At 39.0% G+C, this 23,195-nt stretch overlaps 1 protein-coding gene across 3 annotated transcripts in view; it reads right to left on the reverse strand.

The window, feature by feature from the left end:
• Positions 1-23,195, reverse strand: part of ITGB6 (integrin subunit beta 6) — a 90,859-nt gene that overhangs the window by 5,933 nt on the left and 61,731 nt on the right. For all 3 annotated transcript variants that reach the window (XM_007965120.3, XM_038002029.2, XM_007965119.3), the window contains 5 exons: positions 22,735-23,152; positions 15,669-15,891; positions 13,078-13,175; positions 7,912-8,031; positions 2,343-2,509 (listed from right to left, as the gene is read on the reverse strand). In XM_007965120.3, coding sequence (XP_007963311.1) covers positions 2,343-2,509; positions 7,912-8,031; positions 13,078-13,175; positions 15,669-15,891; positions 22,735-23,152 — 1,026 coding nt within the window. The remainder of the gene's footprint in view (positions 1-2,342; positions 2,510-7,911; positions 8,032-13,077; positions 13,176-15,668; positions 15,892-22,734; positions 23,153-23,195) is intronic.

Genomic DNA, 23,195 nt, shown 5'->3' on the forward strand with positions numbered 1-23,195 from the left:
TTTTTGGGGAAATTAACTGTTAATTAAATGTTATTTTAAAGATATTAATCACTTGTCAGTATTTATGCCTCTGTATGAGAACATTGAAATGTGCTGGTTAGTAGATACACATCACGTAATTGCCCAAGTGCGTGTTTGTGGAACACCTGCTTATTATTTCTAGGAGGGTCAACCAAAGGCTGTGCTTAGAAGAACAATGAATAATTAGGCTTCAGCTTAACTATGCACCAAAAGTTAGGGAAGTCCCTTAACTTCTCTGAGCCTCAGTTTAGCTCTTCAAAATGGAAATACCAGGATTATGTTATGGGGCTTGCTGCTATTGTCCTTTGTGGCAACTTAACCACATTCTTTTACCAGGTTGCCCTTCTAACCATCATAAGGCATTTGTTGGAGAGTTGATAAAAATCAAAAATAAACATCTGTGGCCAGGGGTCAGGTGAAGTGAACTGTCCTACAATTTTGGGCTTATTAGTACTGTGTTCTAAGTCACCAAGCTAACCTATCTGTTTACCTTTATGTTGTTAGGAATGAGTAAATTATATCTTCTCCTGAGGAATTTTGCTTAATTATGGAAAACACATACTTTCACAAAAAGAGGAAAGCTATATAACAAACCTCCAAAGACCTATCACTCAGACTCAACAGTTATCACAATTCTGCCACACCTGCTTCAACTATCCCTCCATCCCACTCTCTTGGCTGAATTATTTCAAAGCGAACCCCAGCTTGCATCTCCTTTCACTCCTTCAGTATGCATCTCTAAAAAATATGGATATTTTCTAGCAATGTCACCATGCCATTATCATACCTAATCAAATTATGCTTACTTGCTATCATTCTAATACCCAGCATGTATTAATCTTTTTTCAGTCGTTTCATGTATTTATTATTTATTTTGGAGACTGGGTCTCACTCTGTCACCCAGGCTGGAATGCAATGGCATGATCGTGGCTCACTGCAGACTCGACCTCATGGCTCAAGTGATCCTCCTGCCTTAACCTCCCAAGTAGCTGGGACTACAGGTGTGCACCACCATGCCTGGCTAATGTTTGTATTTCTTTTTGTAGGGACAGGGTTTTGCCGTGTTGCCCAACTCGAACTCCTGAGCTCAAGTGATCCAATTCTCCTGTCCTGGCCTCCCAAAGTTCTAAGATTACAAGTGTGAGTCACCATGCCTAGCCTTTTTCCAGTTGTTTTAAAAAAGTATTTTTACAGGAGGACTGTTCAAATCATGATCCAAACAAGATCCATATATTGCATTTGGCTGTTGTATCTAGCACATTTTTAATGGGAAGATAAAGTAGATAAAAATTTTCACTGTTGATTGCCCTGTACCACATATTATGATTAATTTAGAATAACTGCATACAACATAAACATCCCTTATCAAGATAAATTTATCAAAAATGGAAAATTCCATTTGCTTTAGGAATTGAAGGCATTGCTATAAAAATTGTTAACATCAAATTATTTGCGTGGACAAATCCAAAGGAGCACTGTGTCTGCCTGCATTTTCTCCAGTGATATCATTGTTGTTAGAATCAGCAATGTAAGATCATTGCTGTTAGATACCTGGACACACCATTAGAGGTAGAGAGATGAAATTAAAACCATGAAATTGTTTCTATGGATCTCTAGAAATGTAATTATCTCTCCTGTGGAAAAGAAACACAGAAAACTATAGTCCTGCCTTCTGCTTGCCTCTTGTGAAGAGAAGGCACTTAAATTATTCCTATTGAGTTTATGTATTTAAAGGTTAATACTTTTGGGCTTTTCTTCAAGTCTCCGTTTAAAATTTATGTTATTAAGAAAAAATAACTGCATGGCATTTAAAAAATCATCTCAATTTTGCTTTGTAACCGATTAGATCAGTAACAAGTATTTCCATAAAAATTGGCATGAATTATCATACTACTTATGAACATTATTCCATTCATTATAACATAACCAATTTATGGAAATGTTTAGATACAGCACCCGTGCTTTATCAAATGGGGCCTGAGGGATAATTCCTAGTGGTGAGGAAGCACTGGTAAAAATATACTTCCCTGATGTCCCTAAGCAGCTGTCTCAGGAGCCTCATGAGACTCTTCATCGTGGTGGAAATCCCCACCGCACTGAGACAAATCTATGCTATGAGGGTCATCTGGGTCCAGATAGTGGATAGAGGTTCCTTTGCCCCCGAAGCAGAACAGAAATCAAAGCTGTTGGGGTCATGGCAAGAGTGGGAGAGAAAAAATGTGACACTTGAACTCTCAGAGCAGAAGAAAGCTGAGCCCCTCAGTCTCTTCCACCAGCCTCTTTCTCCCCTAGACAAGGAGTAGCCCTAAGTTTCCACATACCGTTTGCCACTTGGCTTTTGATCGTTCTGCTTCAAATTTGGCAACTTCTTTACGATCATGAAATGATACCAGCAGCTTCCAGATGCACAGCAGGACAACCCCGATGAGAAGAATAGCCAGGGAAACCCCCAACATGATCATGGGAATGTTTGGAGGCTTTGGACAATCTGCAGAAATAAAGAAAATTATAAGAAGGTGGTAAAATCAACATTTTGACATTGGAAAGGCATTTCTTGTTGGATTTTCCATCTACTTTTTCTGCAGCAGAGGATAAATATTGACACCATTTTTGCTTTGCTTAAATTTTAAAAATGAGTTACTTGTTGAAGGATAGCCCTGCATTCCTTCAAAGTAGAACAAAAGATAAAGGAAGAATTTAGTTATTCAAAGTAAATGTATGTAGATTTGACGGCTGACTCTAAAAGAGAATCCAAAAAAGTGATAATTAATGCACATAGAATATGTACAGGATTAAGAAAAAAGACTAGTTTAATCACTAAAAATGGTCTCTTCTGAGTCCATGATAAAGTAGAAATGGAGTGTGTATGTGTGTGTGCGTGTGTGTGTGTGTGTGTGTGTGTGTGTGCTGCATGCGATCAGTTTTTTATGGACCTTCTTGAATCATGGGGATTCTAGAAGACTACATTAAAATTTATATAAAACCTATCCCTTGAAAAAGTTACTATTTCCTTCTTTCTTTATAGACAGAAGACAATGATGGGTTTCAGTTCTATTTTGTTGAACCCTAATGCAGTAGTCTGGTTTTGGGGGAAGTTCCTGGACTAGATTCAGGAGAGGCGGATTCAGTTCCTATCTGATGTACAGTAGCTGTGTGAATGTGATCCAGTCCGTTGACCTCTCTGAGCCCCAGGTCCTTCACCTGTAAAACAAAGTTCAATGTTCCCTTAACTTTTCTGATGATAACAATAAGCTGAAGTGTTCTTGCTTACTAACACGGCTTCCTAGACCCTTTCCCCAATATTCTGATTCAGTGGGTCTTGGATAAGGCCACCGATTTTGTATTATTAAATATTCTAAATGATTCTTATTTTCAAGCAAGTTTGGGAAATTAGATGTTCTGTAAGGTCCTTTCAACTTGAATATTCTCTGAAATGTTATTTTGACTCTATTGATGATATTAATGTAATTTTCCCATTATACAGTACCTTTCCTAATTCACAGCAGAATGACTAATAGTCCTTGCAATATGCCTAGGAGATGATACATTTCTTAATGAAACATGATAATTATGCTCTCCTCTTACTTTCATGGAAAAAAATCCCACATAACATTATTGCTAGATATCTGCATCCCTCTGCAAGAAATGAGGCAAAATCCATGGTATCTGAGGAGGAGATGAACGATGCTTAGCTTATCCTAAGTCTTACTGCTTTTAGAGATCTAATTAGGAGAGTTAAACACATATGACTAGTCCTGCTGTCTTTAAGGTAAGGATCTGGAGTCGATATGAATCTGAGTAGGACTAGTTACCCACTAACAGCATGATGCCTGGCCTAACACACTTTTGTTCTTTGGCCAAGAAACCATGTAAAGAGATTATGCAGAAATAAGAAAAGGAGCTAATGACATACCTATTACTGTATGAAGATCTAAAGACTATATTCTCACATAGCAAATGAACCATAGCTGCCTCTAATAGGTTAGCACATTCCTGCAAATAAAGCAGCAGACTTGTGTCATGAGAATATATACTGGCTACATCTTTGGCTAAGAAATGCCTGGGGTGGGGCATAGTATGCTCCTGCTCAAAGCAAGATGAAGCTTGCTACAATCCTGCACCTAGACATGAATTAGGAGGGTTCTCCAGAAGAGACTAAAGAAGAAATGGGTGCGGTCTGACAGAGATCATTAAGAACTGAAAGTCTCAGAAATTGTACATTTCTCAATTAAAGATTTTGGTCCAAGTGCCAGAGCAGGTCTTACACAATAGAGATCTTCACTTTTCATACTCAGATGTTTCTTGAGATGCTCAGACTGCAAATGGATTTCTACATGGAAGAAGAGGGTCACCTCTATCACTGTGTGCAATGTGGCCTATTGAGTCGAGGTCGGTGCAGCACCTACTTCTAACGTCCTGGGTATCTAACTCTGCTACATGCGTTGTGCAATCTGGTAGCTCAATGTGCCTATTGAGTGCTTGAAATGTGAGTTTTCCCAAGTAACTTATGCTGTAAGGGTGAAATAAACATTGATTTTGAACACTTAGTATGAAAAAAATATAAAAAATCTCAGCTTTTATATTGATTACACGATGAAATGACAATATTTTTGATAACATGGTAAATAAAATTCATTTTACCTGTTTCTTTGACTTTTTAATGTAATTACTAGAAAATTTTAAATTACATACAGGGTTTGCCTACCAGTTCTGTTGGATGATGCTGATCTAACATCCTTTTGTGATTCAGATATGTATGATGATTGTATAGCCAGTAGGAGGCAGTAGAGCACAGTGGTTCAGAGCACGGGCTCCAGGCCAGGCTGCCAGAGCTCCTCCACCAGCTCTGGCACGTAATTACTGCCAGACCTAGCAAATTATTTAATGTCTCTATGCCTCAATTTCCTTACCTTTAAAATGAAAATAATAGTGGTACCTGTTTTATATGGTTAAGAATATTAAGCGAATTATGTAAAATATATAGAACATCTGGCAAATGGTATTAGTAAGGGCTCAAAAAATAAGAGCTGCTATAATAATTAATATTACTATTGTTACAGCAAATACAGCACTCTTTCCCCTTTTCTATTCTCATCACCTCAAGGACCTGGAGCCTCTAAGTTGGAACCTGTGGGTATAGCATCTACCCTAGCTGGTACTTTCCAGCCAGGAAGCCTTCCCGCCTATCATTCCTTGACTCTGTTGTGGCTCTTATGCTCTGGAAGTCCCTCCAGATGGTGGGGGCAAGAAAGAAGATGAAAGAAATCACCTGTGTCTACAAGCACCTGGTGGTGACCCTTCACTCAGCTCTTTTTTTTTCAATTTGCTTAGAGGATCCTGGGGATCAGCCCCTTTCTCTCTTCACAGTTCTCAGTTTGCCTCTTCTACCGAAGCCTCCACCAGGCCACCCTGGGATTTTCTACTCTGAAAGCTGTGAGATGGGAGACAGGAGGGACTATGGACTTTTGGGGACAGGTTCTGCTCTGCTGGCCCCTGGAAGCGCCAGGCCTACCCAACCATGTGGACATTTGTTGAGGAAGAGGGAGCCTGGAAGCTGTCAGGTGACTCTTGTTAAGCCTCAGGGAGGTAATTTTTCCCCTCACTTTTCCCTACTACAAAAGCATGGGGATAATAACATGCCATAGTAAAAAGCATCAGGGCATCTGTGCGTGCTCTGCAGAGTGGCATGTTGCGGTGCCACTCGTATTGTATGGAAGAATAAAGGAACAGACAACAGCTCAGTACTGAGGAGGCATTTAGCCCAAGGCATGTTTCACCGAAAAAAAAATCACCAACTAGATACAAAAGTCTCTGAATTAAAAGCAGGACTTATTCTGGAAATTTGTTTTTGTTGTTTGAAACTCGTTTTTTTCAATAGAATCAATACGATAAGGGATGGCTTTGATTTCAAGATAACTTGCTAAAGCCACTGCCACAGTCACAGAGGGTTGGGAGTGTAGTTGGAGAATTTTATTTTATAAGACAGATAATGAGCAGGCAGGCTTTTTTTGGTATTATAAAGTAATTCTTCCTTGTACGGCAGGATTCTCCTTATATTTCCCTAATGAATGGCCATAAGACTCATTTTATGTATGCATTTCAAAGGAGTTGATTTACATGAGAGCTTCCAGAGCAAGTCTCCAGGGGCACTCAGCATACCTGAGCTTCAAGGCCAAGTTCACAATCATCTTCAGATTCCTTGGATTGTGCCAACCTCTATCTCTCCCTTGCCCTCAGCAACTGCAATGTGACCTTTTTCTGATCATGTTTTCTTGATTGGGATATAATTGTCTTGAACCTACTTTTTGGTTCCCTTGACATTGCTGTGGTTTTTATGTTCTACAGTGATGCCAATTTGATACTTTTGGTTTCAAATTCAGGACTTAATATTTTATCAGCATACCAATAAGCAAGCAGGTACAACAAAACACACCTATCTGCCTTATGGCCTGGCCCTGTCGCTGTTGTCTGGGGCAGAACTTAGGCTCCAAGCTTTTGCAGGGAGGAGGAGGTTGCAAACAAGGTCTGATGAGGTCTGATTTAATGTAGCTGTCATATCTGCAGGAATGGTTTAGGGAGGAACACATCACTGATTAAAGACAGAAAATATGAGGCACCTGTGAGTGCCTCGTATTTACCTGTGAGTAAATGAGAATGCAGTCCGTGTTAGGGCTGTCGCTCACAGGGAGATCTTGGGACCATTTGTATCAGGCTTGCCAGGGTAGTTGTTAAAATGCAGAGCCCTGGGCCACACATCAGATGGTGTTGACTCAGGATATAGGCATTTTTAACAAGTTCCCCAACGAAGTCTGATACCCACTAACATTTGAATCCCTCTCAATCAAAGTATGAATACCTTCTCACCTACTTTCTTCTCTACTAAATATAAACTTCTCTCTCCCCTTCACTGAATGCAAAATGTTTAAGGTTTTCCCAAGTCCAGAACTGACTCTATGAGTTGGTGTGGATGAAAATCCACAGGAGCAATGGACACCTTGACATCCTTCCTCATCTGCTGCTTAATGTCTTTTCTGATTCAGCATCATCATTTGATGACCCATTATCGAGAGTTAGATATTGCCACTATTTTATGTGCATTATTCCACTTAATCCTTGAGTCAACACTTAGAAAAAGTACTATTATCTGTTCCATTTTACAGATGAGGAAATAGAGACTCAGAGATTCAAGTGTCTTCCAGAATGTCACTCAGCTATTAAATAATGGAGAAGGATTTGAACCAAGGTTTGCCTGATTCACACTCTTTTAAAAAAAATGGACACACTCCTCTCTGTTACCATTTCCTAAGGATAGACCTTTTGCTTACATTTCATTTAATTCACTTACCTTTCTATAATTCATCAGTCAGCTTTCAGGAAGATGATGACTGCTGCAACTCCAAGTCATCTTATCTGGTTTTTTATTTAGGCAGAGTCTCACTCTGTGCAGTGGCGCGATCTCGGCTCACTGCAACCTACACCTACTGGGCTCAAGCAGTTCTTCTGCCTCAGCCTCCCAAGTAGCTGGGATTATAGGTGCAGACCACCACGCCCAGCTAATTTTTGTATTCTTAGTAGAGACAGGGTTTCATCATGTTGGCCAGGTTCGTCTCCAACTCCTGACCTCAAGTGAACTGCCCACCTCAGCCTCCCAAAGTGCTGGGATTACAGGTGTGAGCCACTGTGTCTGACCCTTATCTGGTCTTAATAAGAGACACTGGAACATACTGAATCTTCTAACTGGCATCTTTCAATCCTTGGGAAACTTTAAGAAACTTCATCAAAAATTTGGAAATGTCTTTCCTGGTTTGCTACCCAGAGCTATTTTCTGGTTGCTTTCTCTTCTCCTGTGTAGTGTCATTTGCCATGGGCAATGGAAAGGAAACCACTCACCTTTTTCACTGATGCTGTGAATGATGCTTTTCCCCTCATTATCTGTAGTTATCAGGAATGTAATAAGACATTCATTTTCTCCTTGCAGAGAGCAGGAAACAGAACCATCCTTTGAGAAATCTGTAAATAAAGGAGTCATTCATTAGGTTAAAAAGATTCCAAAAGAGATTATTTTTAAAACAAAGTGGTATTGAGTTTTAATATGTAAATTAGAGTTTTCAATAGTGCAGAATGAGAATAGGAAAGGCATAGGGTTTTTTTTTTTTCTCCTGAAGTGAGGTTTTAGTTTTTACTCACGTTCCAGAAGAACAGTTCCAGATGTGGTCAATCAGGACTGACCATCAAATGCACCTATCAAACGGATATGGGCAGGATTGCCACAGGCTGAACGTACTTCAAGGCAGGTACCCACAGCTGCCTTGGGAATAGAATGGCCCTGATTATGGTAATGAGGGGGCTATAGGTTCTTCTTTGCTGGGAGCATGAAGGATGTCTAGATTACATTTCTGCACAGTTCAAGCTGATACTGATAGTTTTAAAGGGGCCTTTCTCACAATGGCATAGTCAAGATGCTGGCCATGTATTGTGGAACAGTAACATAAATTAATATCAGGAAACTGAAACTGAAGCGTTATGTAGCTCAGGGACCAGAAGGATAAAGGTAAATGAATCCACAGTGACAGTTTGTCTATCATTCAGTAGAGCTCCCTTCTTAATTTGAAAAAAAAAAAAATCCAGTTTCCCTCAAATATTTTTCAAGTGGGAATTCTTCCTTATTGAGCTCATTCAAGAGGCAGAAAGTGAATGTCATGACAGAAATTAAAAGTAAAGTAAAATGGCCAGAGATGCCAGTACTATCTACCAGAAATTTTAGTAGTCCAGGACCTATGCCAAAATGATGTGGCATTCTCCTGATGAAGAAAACCAAACAAATTTGCTTAACTGTTCTCCTATCTTTTAAGTTGGAGACTTTTCAATGATGGTTACAAACACTGTTTTTCAGAAACCTGTACGTAGAAGTCCTTTTGCTCTTATTCTAAATTTTTAGGACATGGGTCCAAAGTTAGTGTGTTATGCTACAATGGATCAGAGCATTAAAACTGGGGCTGCCCCTGATAATCTTGGACATACTCCTACTAGACTTATAATCTCATTAGCTTAACAATAAAAACATGAATAAAGCAGAATCGAATGTGTTCTCTGATTCTAACAAAAATTAAATAATAGTCAGTTTTTGGTAGAAAAATGCCATAGCCGTAAATAGAAATATTAAGTTGCTGTTTGCTGTCTTCACATTTTGTTTGAAATGAAAAACCCGACAGTGTCTGTGAGAAATATGCTTTGGATTATCTATGAAAACAGGAACCAGCAAGACATTTAGCATTATAAATAAGATTTTGGATGATAGATTTAAGTGTACAAACTGTTTTTGAACCCATTAGTAATATCTATTACATGGGAATATTAAGAAATCTAATTACAAATCATCCTAGTCTAGACATTGCCAAATGATTATGGTCATCTAAGTCACCTGGGAGTTTTGAAAATATAGATTCTGGGGACCCACCCTTGGGTACTCTGATTTGAGAGGTTGGTTGTACAGGAGCTTGTACACTTAGTGAGTTGTTTAATAAGTATTTAATCTCCTTTTTTTTTAAAAAAAAGGAGATTCTAATTAAGAGATTTGGTGAGATGTGTGTTATTTCATATGTTTGATTGCAAATGGTACTGCATATTTAATTCATACATTGGCTATTTTATTTGGCCTTTACCACACCTCCTGTTAACTTGCCACTCCAATTAACTAGGGTTCATGAAATCTTGGGGACTATGCGTTTTCTCATTGGAGTGTTTTCTTGCTTCTTTCCCCCTCTCTGTGAGAACAGTGCAGGCTCACTCCCCTTGCCTTGAACATATTTAATGAAACATTTTATTCTGAGGTAGGAAATATGTGAACTGCTTATCATACTCCTTTCAGTAATATTAACCACATGTAATTTTCTTTCAAATGGCTGCACTGAAGCCTAGAGAGAGGCTTACTTGACCTGGCCAGGGTTATTTAAGTGTTAATGGAATGGCAGAATATGATCTTTGAGTCACAACTTCCATCTTGCTTTAATTACTTCACCACTCCTTTTCATGACTGCTACGGCTCTAGATGTAGCCTGTTCCATAGTGTTTGGATATTGAAATAGTATTATCAAATGTGCAACGACAGATTTGCATAATTCGCTGCATAATTTCTTTTGTTGTTCATAGAAAATGGACCTCTCTTTTTTCCCTTCCTTTGTGAATGTCTACAGTGCTACTCTAGAATAATAGAATGAAAATAAGATGCCAAGCAGTCCATGGAACCATACTCAGAGAAGGAAGAAATGTGAAAACAGGGGTGAGGAGGTGGGCCTGGGAAGGTCTGGGGAGGGTGTGAGAAATATAGAGTATCTGCACCACTGAGTCAAGATGGCCATATGTTTAAGGCCTCAGCTCTAGGATTAATTAGCAGTTTTCAAAAAGCAAAAGCAAAAGCAAAAACAAACAAACAACAACAACGTTTCCCAAGGAAAGCATAAGGGGTTTATGGTCAGGTAAGTTTGGGAATCCTTTATTTCAATTCCTCCCCTTCCCATTCCTGATGATTCACAATGCACGTTTAATTTAAATGTGTAACAACTCTCAGAAGTCCTGCAAAGAAAACAAGAAACCCAGTTTCCTATTTCTAAGATTTATATTACCAGCGGTGCCTTTTTCCATGTAATGCTTTCATATCTAAGGTTGCATGGAATACACTTTGAGAAACAATTCTCTGAGTACATATATGGTAGGGTAAATAAAAATATGACTCTCAAGCTGAGCACTGTGGTGCATGTCTGCAATCCCAACACTTTGGGAGCCTGAGGCGGGCAAGATGACTTGAGCTCAGGAGTTCGAGGCCAGCCTGGCCTACATGGCAAAACCCCATTTCTGCAAAAACTACAAAAAATTATGCTGTGTATGGTGGCATGCGCCTGTAGTCCCAGGTACTCATGAGGCTGAGCCTGGAAAGTCGAGAATGCAGTGAGCCTTGATCTTGCCGCTACGCTCCAGCCAGGGAGAGAGAGTGTGGCATTGTCTCCACACACACACAAAAAGACTCTCAGTAAAATGGGATGAATAAGGTTAATAACATCTCTTTTGATGTGCCCACCCACAGCACAATTGAGGACAATTCGTACAGATTATATAGTTATGCGAATTTTATTTTACTCCTATTTTCTTTCAAATAGCTGCACTGAAGCCTAGAGAGAGGCTTACTGGACCTGGCCGGGGTTATTAAAATAAAATTCCCCGTGTTGGGGGAAGGGTAGGTCGTTAAAAGACAAATACGATGCCATCATTTCAAGGTAGTATGATCAGTAACATAACTGGGTGAGTAACTTGAAATAAAGCTTATAAAAAGGCTCATTAGAAAAGTGGCTTTTAAACACACAGACTGAATTAAAAACATTTTTTCTCTCAAATTCATCCAGATTAGTGCTTTAAATGGTATTAGTAATCCAATGTTTATTTTCAATTTTTGAGTGAGAAATAGTTGTATCACCCTATTTTTAAATAATTTAGTCAAATACACAAAAAGACTAAATATTTTAAATACCACTGGAGCCCTAGTCTTCCTCTTCAATCTCAGCATTTATGATAATCTACTGGAAAAAAACCTGTGTACTTAAATATAGTAAGTACCTTGTTCTTGTCAGTATGATTTACATGTATGTAAGGTTTACTCCTTTTTTCCCTCAACACATTAGATTTCCCATGTTGTTAGTGAATTGAGGCTTAGCAATTTGCAGAGCATTTTCTGCAATTTTTACGCATTTCTCAGAAACACTTGGTAAATATCCCCAGTGCTTGCTGTGAAATGAGCCCAGAAGGTGATGCTAGGACTTTGCACCAGGTACTAATGTGGGAAGTCCACAGAGGCTGCCTGCTCAGTGTTTTCATGTATCTCGCCTTTGGTAGTAGTGTAAGGCGCACACCATCTTGTCCAATGTACTGCTATTTGGCATGTTTATCTTTGGTCACAAGAAAAGCATTGGTGAGGGGTTTTATGAGCACATATCATGACCCTCCATATACGGTAATCCAATTGTGCATAGTCAGAACTCTCAATTTTGAGACAATGTAAGTAATCTTCAAAACAATATAAAGTTCATTAACTCATTCCATGCTGGAAATGGATTAATTTCCGTATTCTAATTCCATCTATTCAAGAGACATATTCTGGAGGGTCATACATTATTAGCTTGATTATTTCACTTCACCTGAGCTACATCTTGGTCACATCTCTAACGTGTGCAGAGTAGCAATTCTACCCTGAGCCGCATGATAATGCAGCGAGTTCAGGATGATACAAAATTCATTTCTCCCAGGTTGTTTCTGTTGGAAGAGTCAGTCATCCCCTTTGTTTTAAAGTCCACAAATTATTGTTTAAAAGATATTGCCAGTTAAAAAACAAGTTATTTAAATATTTGAGGTGAAACCTTCCCACTAGACTCTGATTCTAAGTAATTAAATTTAAAATGACAAATGAAAGCAAGAGAAGTTTGCTTAGCAGTGAAAGAGAATAGGTCTTTCTTGTATTTTGGGGGTGAGGCAACAGAGAATTGAGGATGGTCATTGTAATGCCCATTTTTGGAAGGTTGGGAATAAAAGTGTATGGAGGGGAGGAAAAATGGCCACTAACCAGAAACCACCCAGTACCTGGGAGCCACCATCTGGAACACTGATTTATGGTTGGCTTTATCTTATCTTGAAATAAAGCAATTGGATGAAAAGGGTGAATTCAAGTTTGGGGGCTAACCTCTAGCCATTTCTTCAATTTTTCTCCCTTTCTAGTTTGAAAAATATAGCATTCTGGAATTCTCTACAGTTGAATTTGTTAAGCAGAGGTGAACTTGGCAACAGAGCTGAAGTCAAATAGAATAGCCACAACTTTGAAATGCTTGTGGCCTGACCCATCAAGTTTCTAGTCTTATAGGATGCATTTACTCTTAAAAAATGAATGTCAGTGAGCTAATGCTCTGGTACAAATAAGGTCAAGCTACTAAATAGCCCTCGATTCACAGAGGGTCAAGAACTATGCCTCTCAAGAACTACATAAGGAAATAAAAAACAATTTAAGACAAGCAGAACCTTCTTCTTCACTGATGGTCGCACCAGCTAGTTTGCACTTGTCCACACATTCTTCTCGGGCTTGGCCAGCTGCTGACAGGTGGCACTCAATGCAGCTCCTGTGGACAGTATCCAACAGTGTATCAGTTCATGCTGGTGGAAAATAGATTTGCAGCTTGAATATTGCTTTACTGCTGTTGTTGCAGTTTGTGCTATAGGGGTATCTCATAGATGTCATTATCTTTTGTTATTTGCAAAAAGATAGTTGGGTAATGCCCAAGTGAACACTGAATTATTCTGAGTTCCACTCAGTAATCAATGTTCTCTGAACCAGTCTTGATAATAGCTACTATTTTCATTTACCTGTAATGATTGTTCCTGATTGGTTAAGTAAACAAACAATCAAAGAAGATAAATTGATTTAGCTGTTTTCATTTTACTTTTTCCTACAGAGAGCTTATGTTCCTAAAATATGATTAGGGACTAGGAGAAGTTTTGAATTTCTTAACAGAAATGGTCTATACCTTAACCAGAATTCCAAGAATGATTAGTGGACTTTGTATATGTCTTATACGATAATTTTCACAATTCACTTTTCTGTATCTCTTTTGAATAAGTCTAAGTCTTAATGAAAGTGTGGATTAGAGCCTGGATCTCAAAAGCTGTGGATTACAGCCTGGATCCTCATTAATACAGGCTTTTAAATAAAAGATCACTATTTATAGAAAAGTACATTTCCAAGAACATCGTCCAAGAATTAAGCTACTCTAAAGACATCTATAGAGCAAAGTAAAATTTAGACCCTGAATTAATCTTGTGCTGAAAATCACTTTACAAATAGATTGTGCTTGTTGTAATTCAAAAACAGCAAAAGTTTTCTTACTGTGGACACACCTGCTGTCTGTCTCTCCTCTGGCCATGGAAATGTATGCTCTGCTAAGTGCTTGAAACACCCAACCCGCACCCATAACTCAGCAAATCTCAGCTGAAACTGCACTTCCTTAGGCAAACCTTCACTAAACCTTAGACCAATCAGTTCCCTCACAGTGGAAGTCTCAGGATTTTTCCACAGGAAGGGCAACCTATTAGGCAGTGGGGAAGGTTTTACTGTGAAGTTGCCTTGGCATTGCAAATACATTGGATTTATCTAGATCGCATATTTATTTGGAGTGGCTTTGAAGGGGTCTGGTGAGTGTGGAAACTCTTAAAATCTCTTCATCTTTGTGCATCTCACTGATGGCTGCACTAGCTAGTCTGGTAGCCTTATCCCCCGCTGCAGAGTTCCATAGCACTCTCTATTTCCCCTATTAAAACTGTCAGCCTAGGTAGCATCGCAATCACTTTAAAAGATGTCTATCTTTCCCACTAGACTCCCAGCACCTGTGAAGGCAGGGGCTCTAGCTGTTTCAGTCATCATTGCATTGCCCATGATGTAACACGATTCTTGGCATATAGTAGGCACTTAATACCTACTTGATAATGAATACATGCATGAATAAATGGAAAAATGGACTCATCTCCAAACTAACAGAAATCCCAAGGAGGTCACTCTACCTGATTCCCCAAATTCAAATGGCTTTTATTATTAATTTCCTATCTTGTAATTCAGATTTAAGATTGAATCATGTTTATAGAGAAGATGAAACAGAAAAGTAATAGAAGAAACATCTTGAAGGGACATTTTACATTAGATCCTATTCAAATCATCCTAATCATGTCCTCATGCTTCTCCTGGCATGCATCTTGTCTTAGTTTGCCAGTGACAGTGGCAGAGAAGTTTTGACACCTGAATGGTGAGTAACCACTGAGTGAAAAATTGCTTTTCTCACTCTGTTTATGTCAGAAATGCAAATGTCACCATTTTGGGCATCAGAGTTCATGAAAATCTGAAATGCTGAAGCATATTTGCTGCATAATACATTATCCACTGCAATATCATAATAGCCATTTTGGAGGCTCGCTTCACTTGACCTACAAATGTGGCCCCAATTTCATTAAGAAATTGTGAGGTTTTATTGTTGTTATTGTGCATGTGGTATAAAAGAAAACACAATACACAATAGCTGTGTATAACGGCAACCAAAGAAAGGTGTCAAAGAGCATGGGTGGTAAAGAAGCAGGAGAGAATTGAAAGCTAAGATCATCTTTCTGCCTCTTTGTCTCTGTCAGTCTATAGATAGGAATGAATCAGTAAGGTCAGGCTATAAACTTCCAGATAAGAAAGAAGCTTGTCTGTTTCCCCTGAAAAGCTACTGACTGCATGTGGGTGTCATCCGTCTACCTCCAGGGCATTCCTTCTGTGTGGCTGCTATTGTAATGGAGAGGTGATCTGATGTTATCAGTGTGGGACATCAGCTCAGTTTCCCCATGCTACTCTCTAGCAGAATGTGACATCGTGATTCTGGATAACCAGGACTGAGAAAGAGGTAAGCTAGAGACTGATGTTCCAGGCTGAAGATCACAGAGGCCCTGCGGGTTTGTGTGTGTTTTGATGGATGTTTGGAGACCAAACCAGCAAATGCAATCTGAGGTCTGAGTTTACAAAATGCCATTGTAAATTTGATCACTATAAACCTATCCACAAAAGGAATGGACGAAAGCAGAGACATTACCGTTTAGAGTTACAGGGGTCACCACAGGTAGGACATCGTTCACAGGTTGGTCCTGAGGCTCCCGGGTTTGCGCAAACACACTTGCCACAAACGCAGTCCCCGCGCCCGCTGCAGAGAACTCCGTCTTCAGAGACACAGGAGTCCGTGCTGGTGGTGCAGTTGCAGTACTCGCCAGTCCAGCCGCTCCTGCATACACACTCACCACAGTCACAGTCGCCGTTGTCTGTAAAACAAAATGCTCTATGCTTCTCACAGCCCAAAACACTTGCAGATTTGAGGGGGTGAGGGGCATCTTTTCTCTTTGCCTTTAAGCACCATCATTGAAAGACAAGAAAAAAATGAGAAAAAAAGTGTGTGTGTTGGAGGGGTGCAGTATGAGTGTAGATACATTCTATCAAATGTGTCTTGCTAATTGTGCATACTTAGATCTGGTCTCGCTAACTGAAGATCCACTTGCTTACTTTATGGTTGTAAACCATAAATAAAAATATAAGCTCCTCAGCCAATTGAATGGACCCCTCCTCTCAGCCAACGGCATTCTAAAATAAACCTGAAACACTAGTCCAGGACGTGATGAGAGTGGGTGGTCCGACATGCCTTATTATACCCTCCTCCCTTTGGAATTCAGGCACAACTGACCAGCATTAACAAAAAAACAGAAACCTTAAGACTGACAAAGTAGACTTTTTGTAGCAATAAGATACCAACATAATAGATAGCAAGTCCTGAAAGTAATCAAAGTATTTCACCCCAAAATATATTTATTTGACATATTTTGAAATGGCTTGACCAAGTTGTCTCTTGTGGGAAACATCTACATTCTACAGAGAATCCCCTTTTCTTTCCAGATTTTCTTCCTGATCCAAGAGAGAATTAACTAAGAATCTGGAACCTTTTTTAAGTCTTCTAGGAAATGTTTGCAATCTGTTCTCTCTGAAGCCTGCTACCTGCATAATACGAACCCTGTTCTCCACAACCCCTTATCTTAACCCAGGTACTCCCTTCTATTGATTCCAGGTCTTTAGATAAACTCTTTCAGCCAATCACCAACCACTATGACCTGAGAGCCCTGCCAACCCCCTTTGAGTTGTCCCACCTTTCTGAACAGAACCAATGTACATCTTACATGTATTGATTGATGTCTTATGTCTCCCTAAAATGCATAAAACCAAGCTGTGCCCTGACCACCTCAGGCACAGGTCCTTAGGATCTCCTGTGGCTGCGTCACGGGCCATGGTCACTCATATTTGGCTCAGAATAAATCTCTTCAAATATTTTATAGTTTGACTCTTTTCATCCACATATTACATGAAATAGAATTTGTAATCAGACCAAATGAGGTAATCCAGAAAGCCTGTAAAAGATATTTGATGTGAATGTGTGTCTCTATGCATATTTATTTATTTTTATTTTTTGCTTTTAGTTAAGATGCCATAGGATAATGATGCAAGACAGACCTGGATTAAAGCCCACCCCTCTATATCACTCAAGTTGTGTGATCATGAGCGTCTCATCTATAAAACAGATGAAATAAAGTCTACTTTCAATGCTTGTGACTGGATGAGATAATGTATATATCTCCTAATTTTCCATTCACCAGTTAGAAATCCCATAGGCATACACTGAGTGCTCAAAAAATTCACTACTTAACACACTTTAATTGAGCATATACTATGTGCCAAAGATTGTATTAGGTATGAGGATATAAAATTAAATAAGACAAGGTCATCAAACTTATAATTTAGTGTAGGAGGCAGGCTAACGAATACTACTACTAATAAATATACATAGGGGAATAGTTTCCAAATTAGACTGGAGATTTGAGGGTTCCAAAGGAAGTGATGCTTGAGCTGAATTTGAAAGATACAGGTAGACAATACAAAAAAAAAAAGGTTCTATGCATTTCAGGAATGCATGTGGGATCATTCGACCTGCTTAACACCCACAGAACTTTCCTATGGATAGAGCCAAAGGTGCATAGGGAGTGTGGCAAGTGGGGAAATGGAAAGGACAACAAAAAGTCAGAAGTCAGACCATGAAAAGCCTTATTGGCTAAAGGAAGAGCTTCTATCCTGAAAGTTTTGTCTAGACATTTTTTAGCATCAGTAAACAGGTCAAGCTACAGATAGAAAAATCGGGAGTAGAGGCAAGAAGATATGAGACCATGAACCAAGGCAGTGCCCATGGGAGCAGCGAGGAAAGAATATATATTCGGGCATGGAATGCTCAGGGTGTGGGTGCGATTGGTGCCAGGTGGAGGGTTGAGGGAAGAGACAGAGGGATGGTATTCTCCCCAGGTGACTAGACTGAGTGGCTAGATGGATGACGGGGCTTTTCACTGAACTGGAGTGGAAGCTAGTTCATGGTCACTGCTGTATCACCAATACCTGGCACAGAGTAGAACCTAATTATTGAAGCAGAGGAGGAGAAGCAGCTTTGGGTGGGGAAGATGATGAGTTCACTTTTGGCCCTGAGGAGCTCAAGGGGCCTGTGGGACATCCCAGGAGGAGGTTGAATATATATATGGGCCTGAAGTTTGGGGTTTGGGATCTATTAGGGAAAGGTGGTAGTTGAAGTTTTCACGGATCAGGTCATCTAGGGCAAGTAGGCAGAGTGAGAAGAACTCTGGAGAGCTTCAGGACTTAAAATGTGATCAGAAAAAAAGGATCCCTACAGAAGAGACCGAGAGGTAGGAGGGGAACAGAAGTGATGTTGCAGAGGCATGGGGCAGAGACTGTTAAAGAGGGAGGTACCTGGACACTTTTGCTGTAGACAAGTAACCCACCTAATCCTAAAGAGCCCCTTTGGATATGGCCACTTAATGATGTATGAAGTACTTCAAAAATGATTTTAAAAGTGTTTAAAATAATGGACTTGTGTGTTATTTCCATAATATTATTCTGGGTGCCTACCATGCGTAAGACACTAACATAGGTGTTGGATATTCCAGACAAATAACATTTATTTGCAAACTCTTGTAACTGATACTTTTCTTGAAAGAAAGAAAGAAATGTGCATTAGGCATTTTGCCTCATAAGTTTTGCTCTTCCAGCAAAATTTAGGATTACCTAAGGCAGTATATAACAGTGTTTAGAACGGTACCTGACCCATAAATAAGCACTGTACAAGTGTTAGTTACTGGCATTATTTCTGAAAACTATCCAGTAGGAAGAATTTGTAAACAAAATTATCTATCAGTATTAAAATTCCTATACCTTTACTGAAAACAAAGTGGATGTAGAAAAAAAATCACAAGTGAAACAGGATTCTACTTGTAGGAGACACTGCCAAGTTCACTGTAGGAGGAAGAATTGTGGACTTTCTCTTGTAAACTTTGGTCTAGCAAGTGGCTTACTTTTCTATCTTGATGACTGGGCTCTAAGGAACTTGGAGCAGGAGAGTCCTGGGCTTAATTCTTTGGTCAAAAATCACCAAACAAAGATGATAGCCACAAAGATTTTGAAGTTGGATTCTGATTTCTCTAGGTATGTGTGTGCATATATGTATATATACATGTATGTATATATGTATATGTGTGCATACACACACACACACAGTCATGTGTCTTTTAACAATGGGAATATGTAACGAGAAATGCATCATTAGGTGATTTCATCATTGTGTAAACATCATAAAGTATACTTACACAAACTTAGATGGTAAACCTACCGCACACCTAGGTTATATGGTATAGCCTATTGCTCCTAGGCTATAAACCTATACAATATGTTACTGTACTGGATACTGGGGGCAATTGTAACACCATGGTGAGCATTTGTGTATCTAGACGTAGAAAAGGTACAGTAAAAATACAGTATTATAAAATTATGGGACAACGATCGTATATGTGCTGTGTTGTTGACAAAATCATTATGTGGTGGATGACTAATGTGTATATACATATATATTCTCTTTCTCTATATATTCTCTATATACTCTCTATATATACACATACATGCATGTATGTATAGATGCTTCTGGGCTTGTGATAGGATTATGTCTGGATAAACTCATTGTAAAATGTAAAATAATGGGCTTATCCAGACATAACATCACTGTAAGTCGAGCAACATACTAAATTTATATCACTTTCACACCATCTTAAAGTGTGTGTTTGTGTGCGTTGTCTAATGAAAGATGAGTTGAAATTTACCTGGATTCATGATATTAAGATATATTTCAACTGCATTTCATAACCTATGCAATTTATAGTTGACATAATTAATTCAAAGCAAAGAATAATTAAATGATTTGGGACAAAGGCATTAATTTCATTTTTACCTGTAAATGATCTTCTAAACTACAATATCTTTTTGTTTCTTCCTCAACAAAAGGGGAAACTTACTTTTATAACAGGAAGAAATTCCATATTACAGTTGATTCTGGAAAATTAATATGATTTACAAATATTATTAAATAAAAGATGCATTTCCAAATGCTTTGAGAATGCTCAAGTATATTATTGCATGTAGGAAGTACTTGGCAGAAATTTAGAAAATTCTTCTTGGAGCAGTAGAAAAGGACCATCACGGCAAAAACATGGCGCTCCTTTCAGAATTTAGAAGCCCTCCTCTGTGCTGGCCTTCCAGAGCCACTGACCTGGTTTCCAAAGTTGCTAATCGATATCCTCAAACAACCAATTATCTAGAGTACTGGTTCATACAACAACAACAACAACAGCAACAACAACAACAACAACAAAACTTCCCTATTGGTTTCATGGAGGGACAAAATGATAACCAAAGATCAAGAAAAAATCACCATGGTATTTCAGAGGGATGAATCTTTCTGGAATGCCATTGACAGTAACTGTAAGCGCATAATGGCAGCAAGTGTTTCTCTAATGCCATTTGCCTGTTAGTTTCCATCTCTTAGAATCAAAATATAGGAGACTAATGGAATTTGGGCAAGAAAAAAAATCAATGGAGCTCTGTATCTTTGAGTGCTTACAGATGGATGAAAGAAGCTGTATGAAAAAGAACATTTCGATAATAGCTCTTCAGAAAAGTGGCACATTGCTGAGTATATTAGTTATAAACTGGAGATCCACACAAGTGGTGAGCTGTAGCATGTTTGATCCTCAGTTGCACATAAAACTACAGCAGCAGTAGCGTGTCTATTCCAATGCCAGGCACAATTTTTGTCCCTGCACTAAGCACAATGCCAGGCACATAGTAGGTACTCCATAACCATTTGTTAACCATTTGTTATAATTGCCTTTACTTTCATTATACCTTTTGAAAGAAAAGTTACTAATTATAGAGCAACATCCTTTGTGATGTTACTAAAAACCAAAATAGCTTTTGAGAAACAGGAATGGCTGAAGGAAATTGGCATTGGTGAAGTTTTCTGAATCTAGCTAAATAAATCGTATTTTCTAAATAGAATCTCTGTAGCAATCACTGTATCTGACTCAAAGAGAGGCACTGTTGTCAGACCTTCCTAGCTACAATCCACAGATCAAGTCAACTCTTTTTTAGTTTATTTCTGTTCCTCATGCATGGTACAAAATAAAGTGAAAGACCATCAAGGAAAGCTCTGCTGCTAAACACAGTTCAGAATTTTATACTGCCTTAGATCTCTTTGATCCAAGATTTAAAGGGTGAAATATAGGTCGTGTTAGTATCTCTATTATATTTTGTTAGATTACACTTACGGCTTTTTGAAAGGTAATTTCAAGTGTTTTGAACACGTATTTTATTACAAGATTTCTATTAGACATGCAGTATGGGATTCTGCCCAATATATCCTCTCTGTGATGTGGTGACGGCCTTTGGCTGGCTTCTTGTCACCTTCAGATTGTGCCCCATCTGCATCATGTGAAAAGAGGACTGATGTGGGTTTGGAAACATACCTATTAAACCAGGAAATCAACCTTTGGATGAAAAGGGAGAGAAACGTGTCTCGATCAGAACAGACCATACATTTTTCACTCTCTGGAGGGAAAAAAGCATATATTCTCAGAAGAACTTATTGGTTGCAACAGCAGCAGCAAAGAAATGAAAGGTAGGTACACTTCTAAGGGTATCAAATGGTTTTTAGAAAGCTTGGAATTCTTTGATGCTTCTTTCTTTCAGGTCTTTTTTCCCCCCCAAATTAGTCTTTTTTATATGTTCCTAACACTGTCTTTTAAAAACATAACTTGCTTAGTTTTCTATAAAGCTAATGGCTTTCTGATTTGAATAGCTGTCTGCTTACATAGTGTGAAGAACAGAGACACTGAAGCTTAAATTCAGCATTCAGTTAATATTTCAATCTATAAGACAAATTTATATTGTTGAAGAGTATATTAACATATTTGTAATTCTTTTCTGAATAGATTACACATATATATGTGTATATATATAAAAGAATGATTTTATAATAGTCATATGCAATATATCCTTAAACTATAGTGATTTTACATCTACATAGGATATTAAAACATACATATTTCTATTTTAAATTTTTCTCAAAGTTCTCAAGATATTCCAAGTAATTTTCCATCCTTGTCCTTCCTGCAGCCTTTTCACATATGCACTTACTCATCTTTCTTATGCCCAGTGCCTAACCTAGTATGTGTCACATAGTAGGTGTTTAATAAATATTTGTGGAATGAGTGAAGGCCCTGAAAGCCCATTTAATATATTTTTGTGCTCTTTATCCTTGGTAGCATGCTCATTTAGCAGTCTATCTAGTTTTCACTTTTCCAAAGTCATATACATTTAAAAGGTAACAGTCAGACACAGCAGCTTGGTCCAGAAACACCTGGAAGGCAATGGAGTTCCTACTATAGGCACTTGTGTAGAGTCCGGGTTACAGCCAGAGAGAAGGCACTTTTATCTTTCATCTATGCTTAGGGAAACAAAATAGACATAAGCTCAGTTGGCAGAAATCTCACCCCAAGTGAATGTTAGAGCCAGAAAACCTACAAGAGAAGATTCAGTTACCCGTGGTCTAAGGCTGATCAGCAAATATTTATTGAGCACCTACTATGCCCAGGAAACTGTGGAAGGTGCAGAGGATGCCAACCCCCTTGCTGATACTTGAGCAGCCACAGGGTAAGATGAATTTCGACATAGCCTACCTCCGCAGAGCAGCCCTTTGTGTCTCACGCAGGAGAAATTGTCACACTGGCAATAAGGCCCATAGATGTTTCCATAGGGAGACAAGTGGCAGATACACTGCCCACAGTAGCAGTCACCCCTTCCACTGCAGGAGGGATGATCTGGGGCCTCCTTGCAGGAATCTGTGCTCAGCATGTCCTCGCCACACTCACAGTGAGGCCCCATGTGGCCAGGATGGCAGGCACACACCCCACACTGGAAGGAGCCGTTCCCGTGGTGACACTTGGAGCTGTTCACTTCCACTTCTTTCTGACAGTCGCAGTTGCATTCTGGACTGACAAGTAATTCCAGGGCGTCCCCCAGCCCCACAGGCTTTATGATAATGTGCCTGCTTCTTCTCTCACAGTTTGGGATATTCACAGTCACGTTGAAGGAAGCCTGGAAAAGAAAATACTAATTATCTCCCTCCATCCACCAAAAT

This window comes from Chlorocebus sabaeus, chromosome 10, assembly GCF_047675955.1.
Source record: "Chlorocebus sabaeus isolate Y175 chromosome 10, mChlSab1.0.hap1, whole genome shotgun sequence".
NCBI lineage: Eukaryota > Metazoa > Chordata > Mammalia > Primates > Cercopithecidae > Chlorocebus > Chlorocebus sabaeus.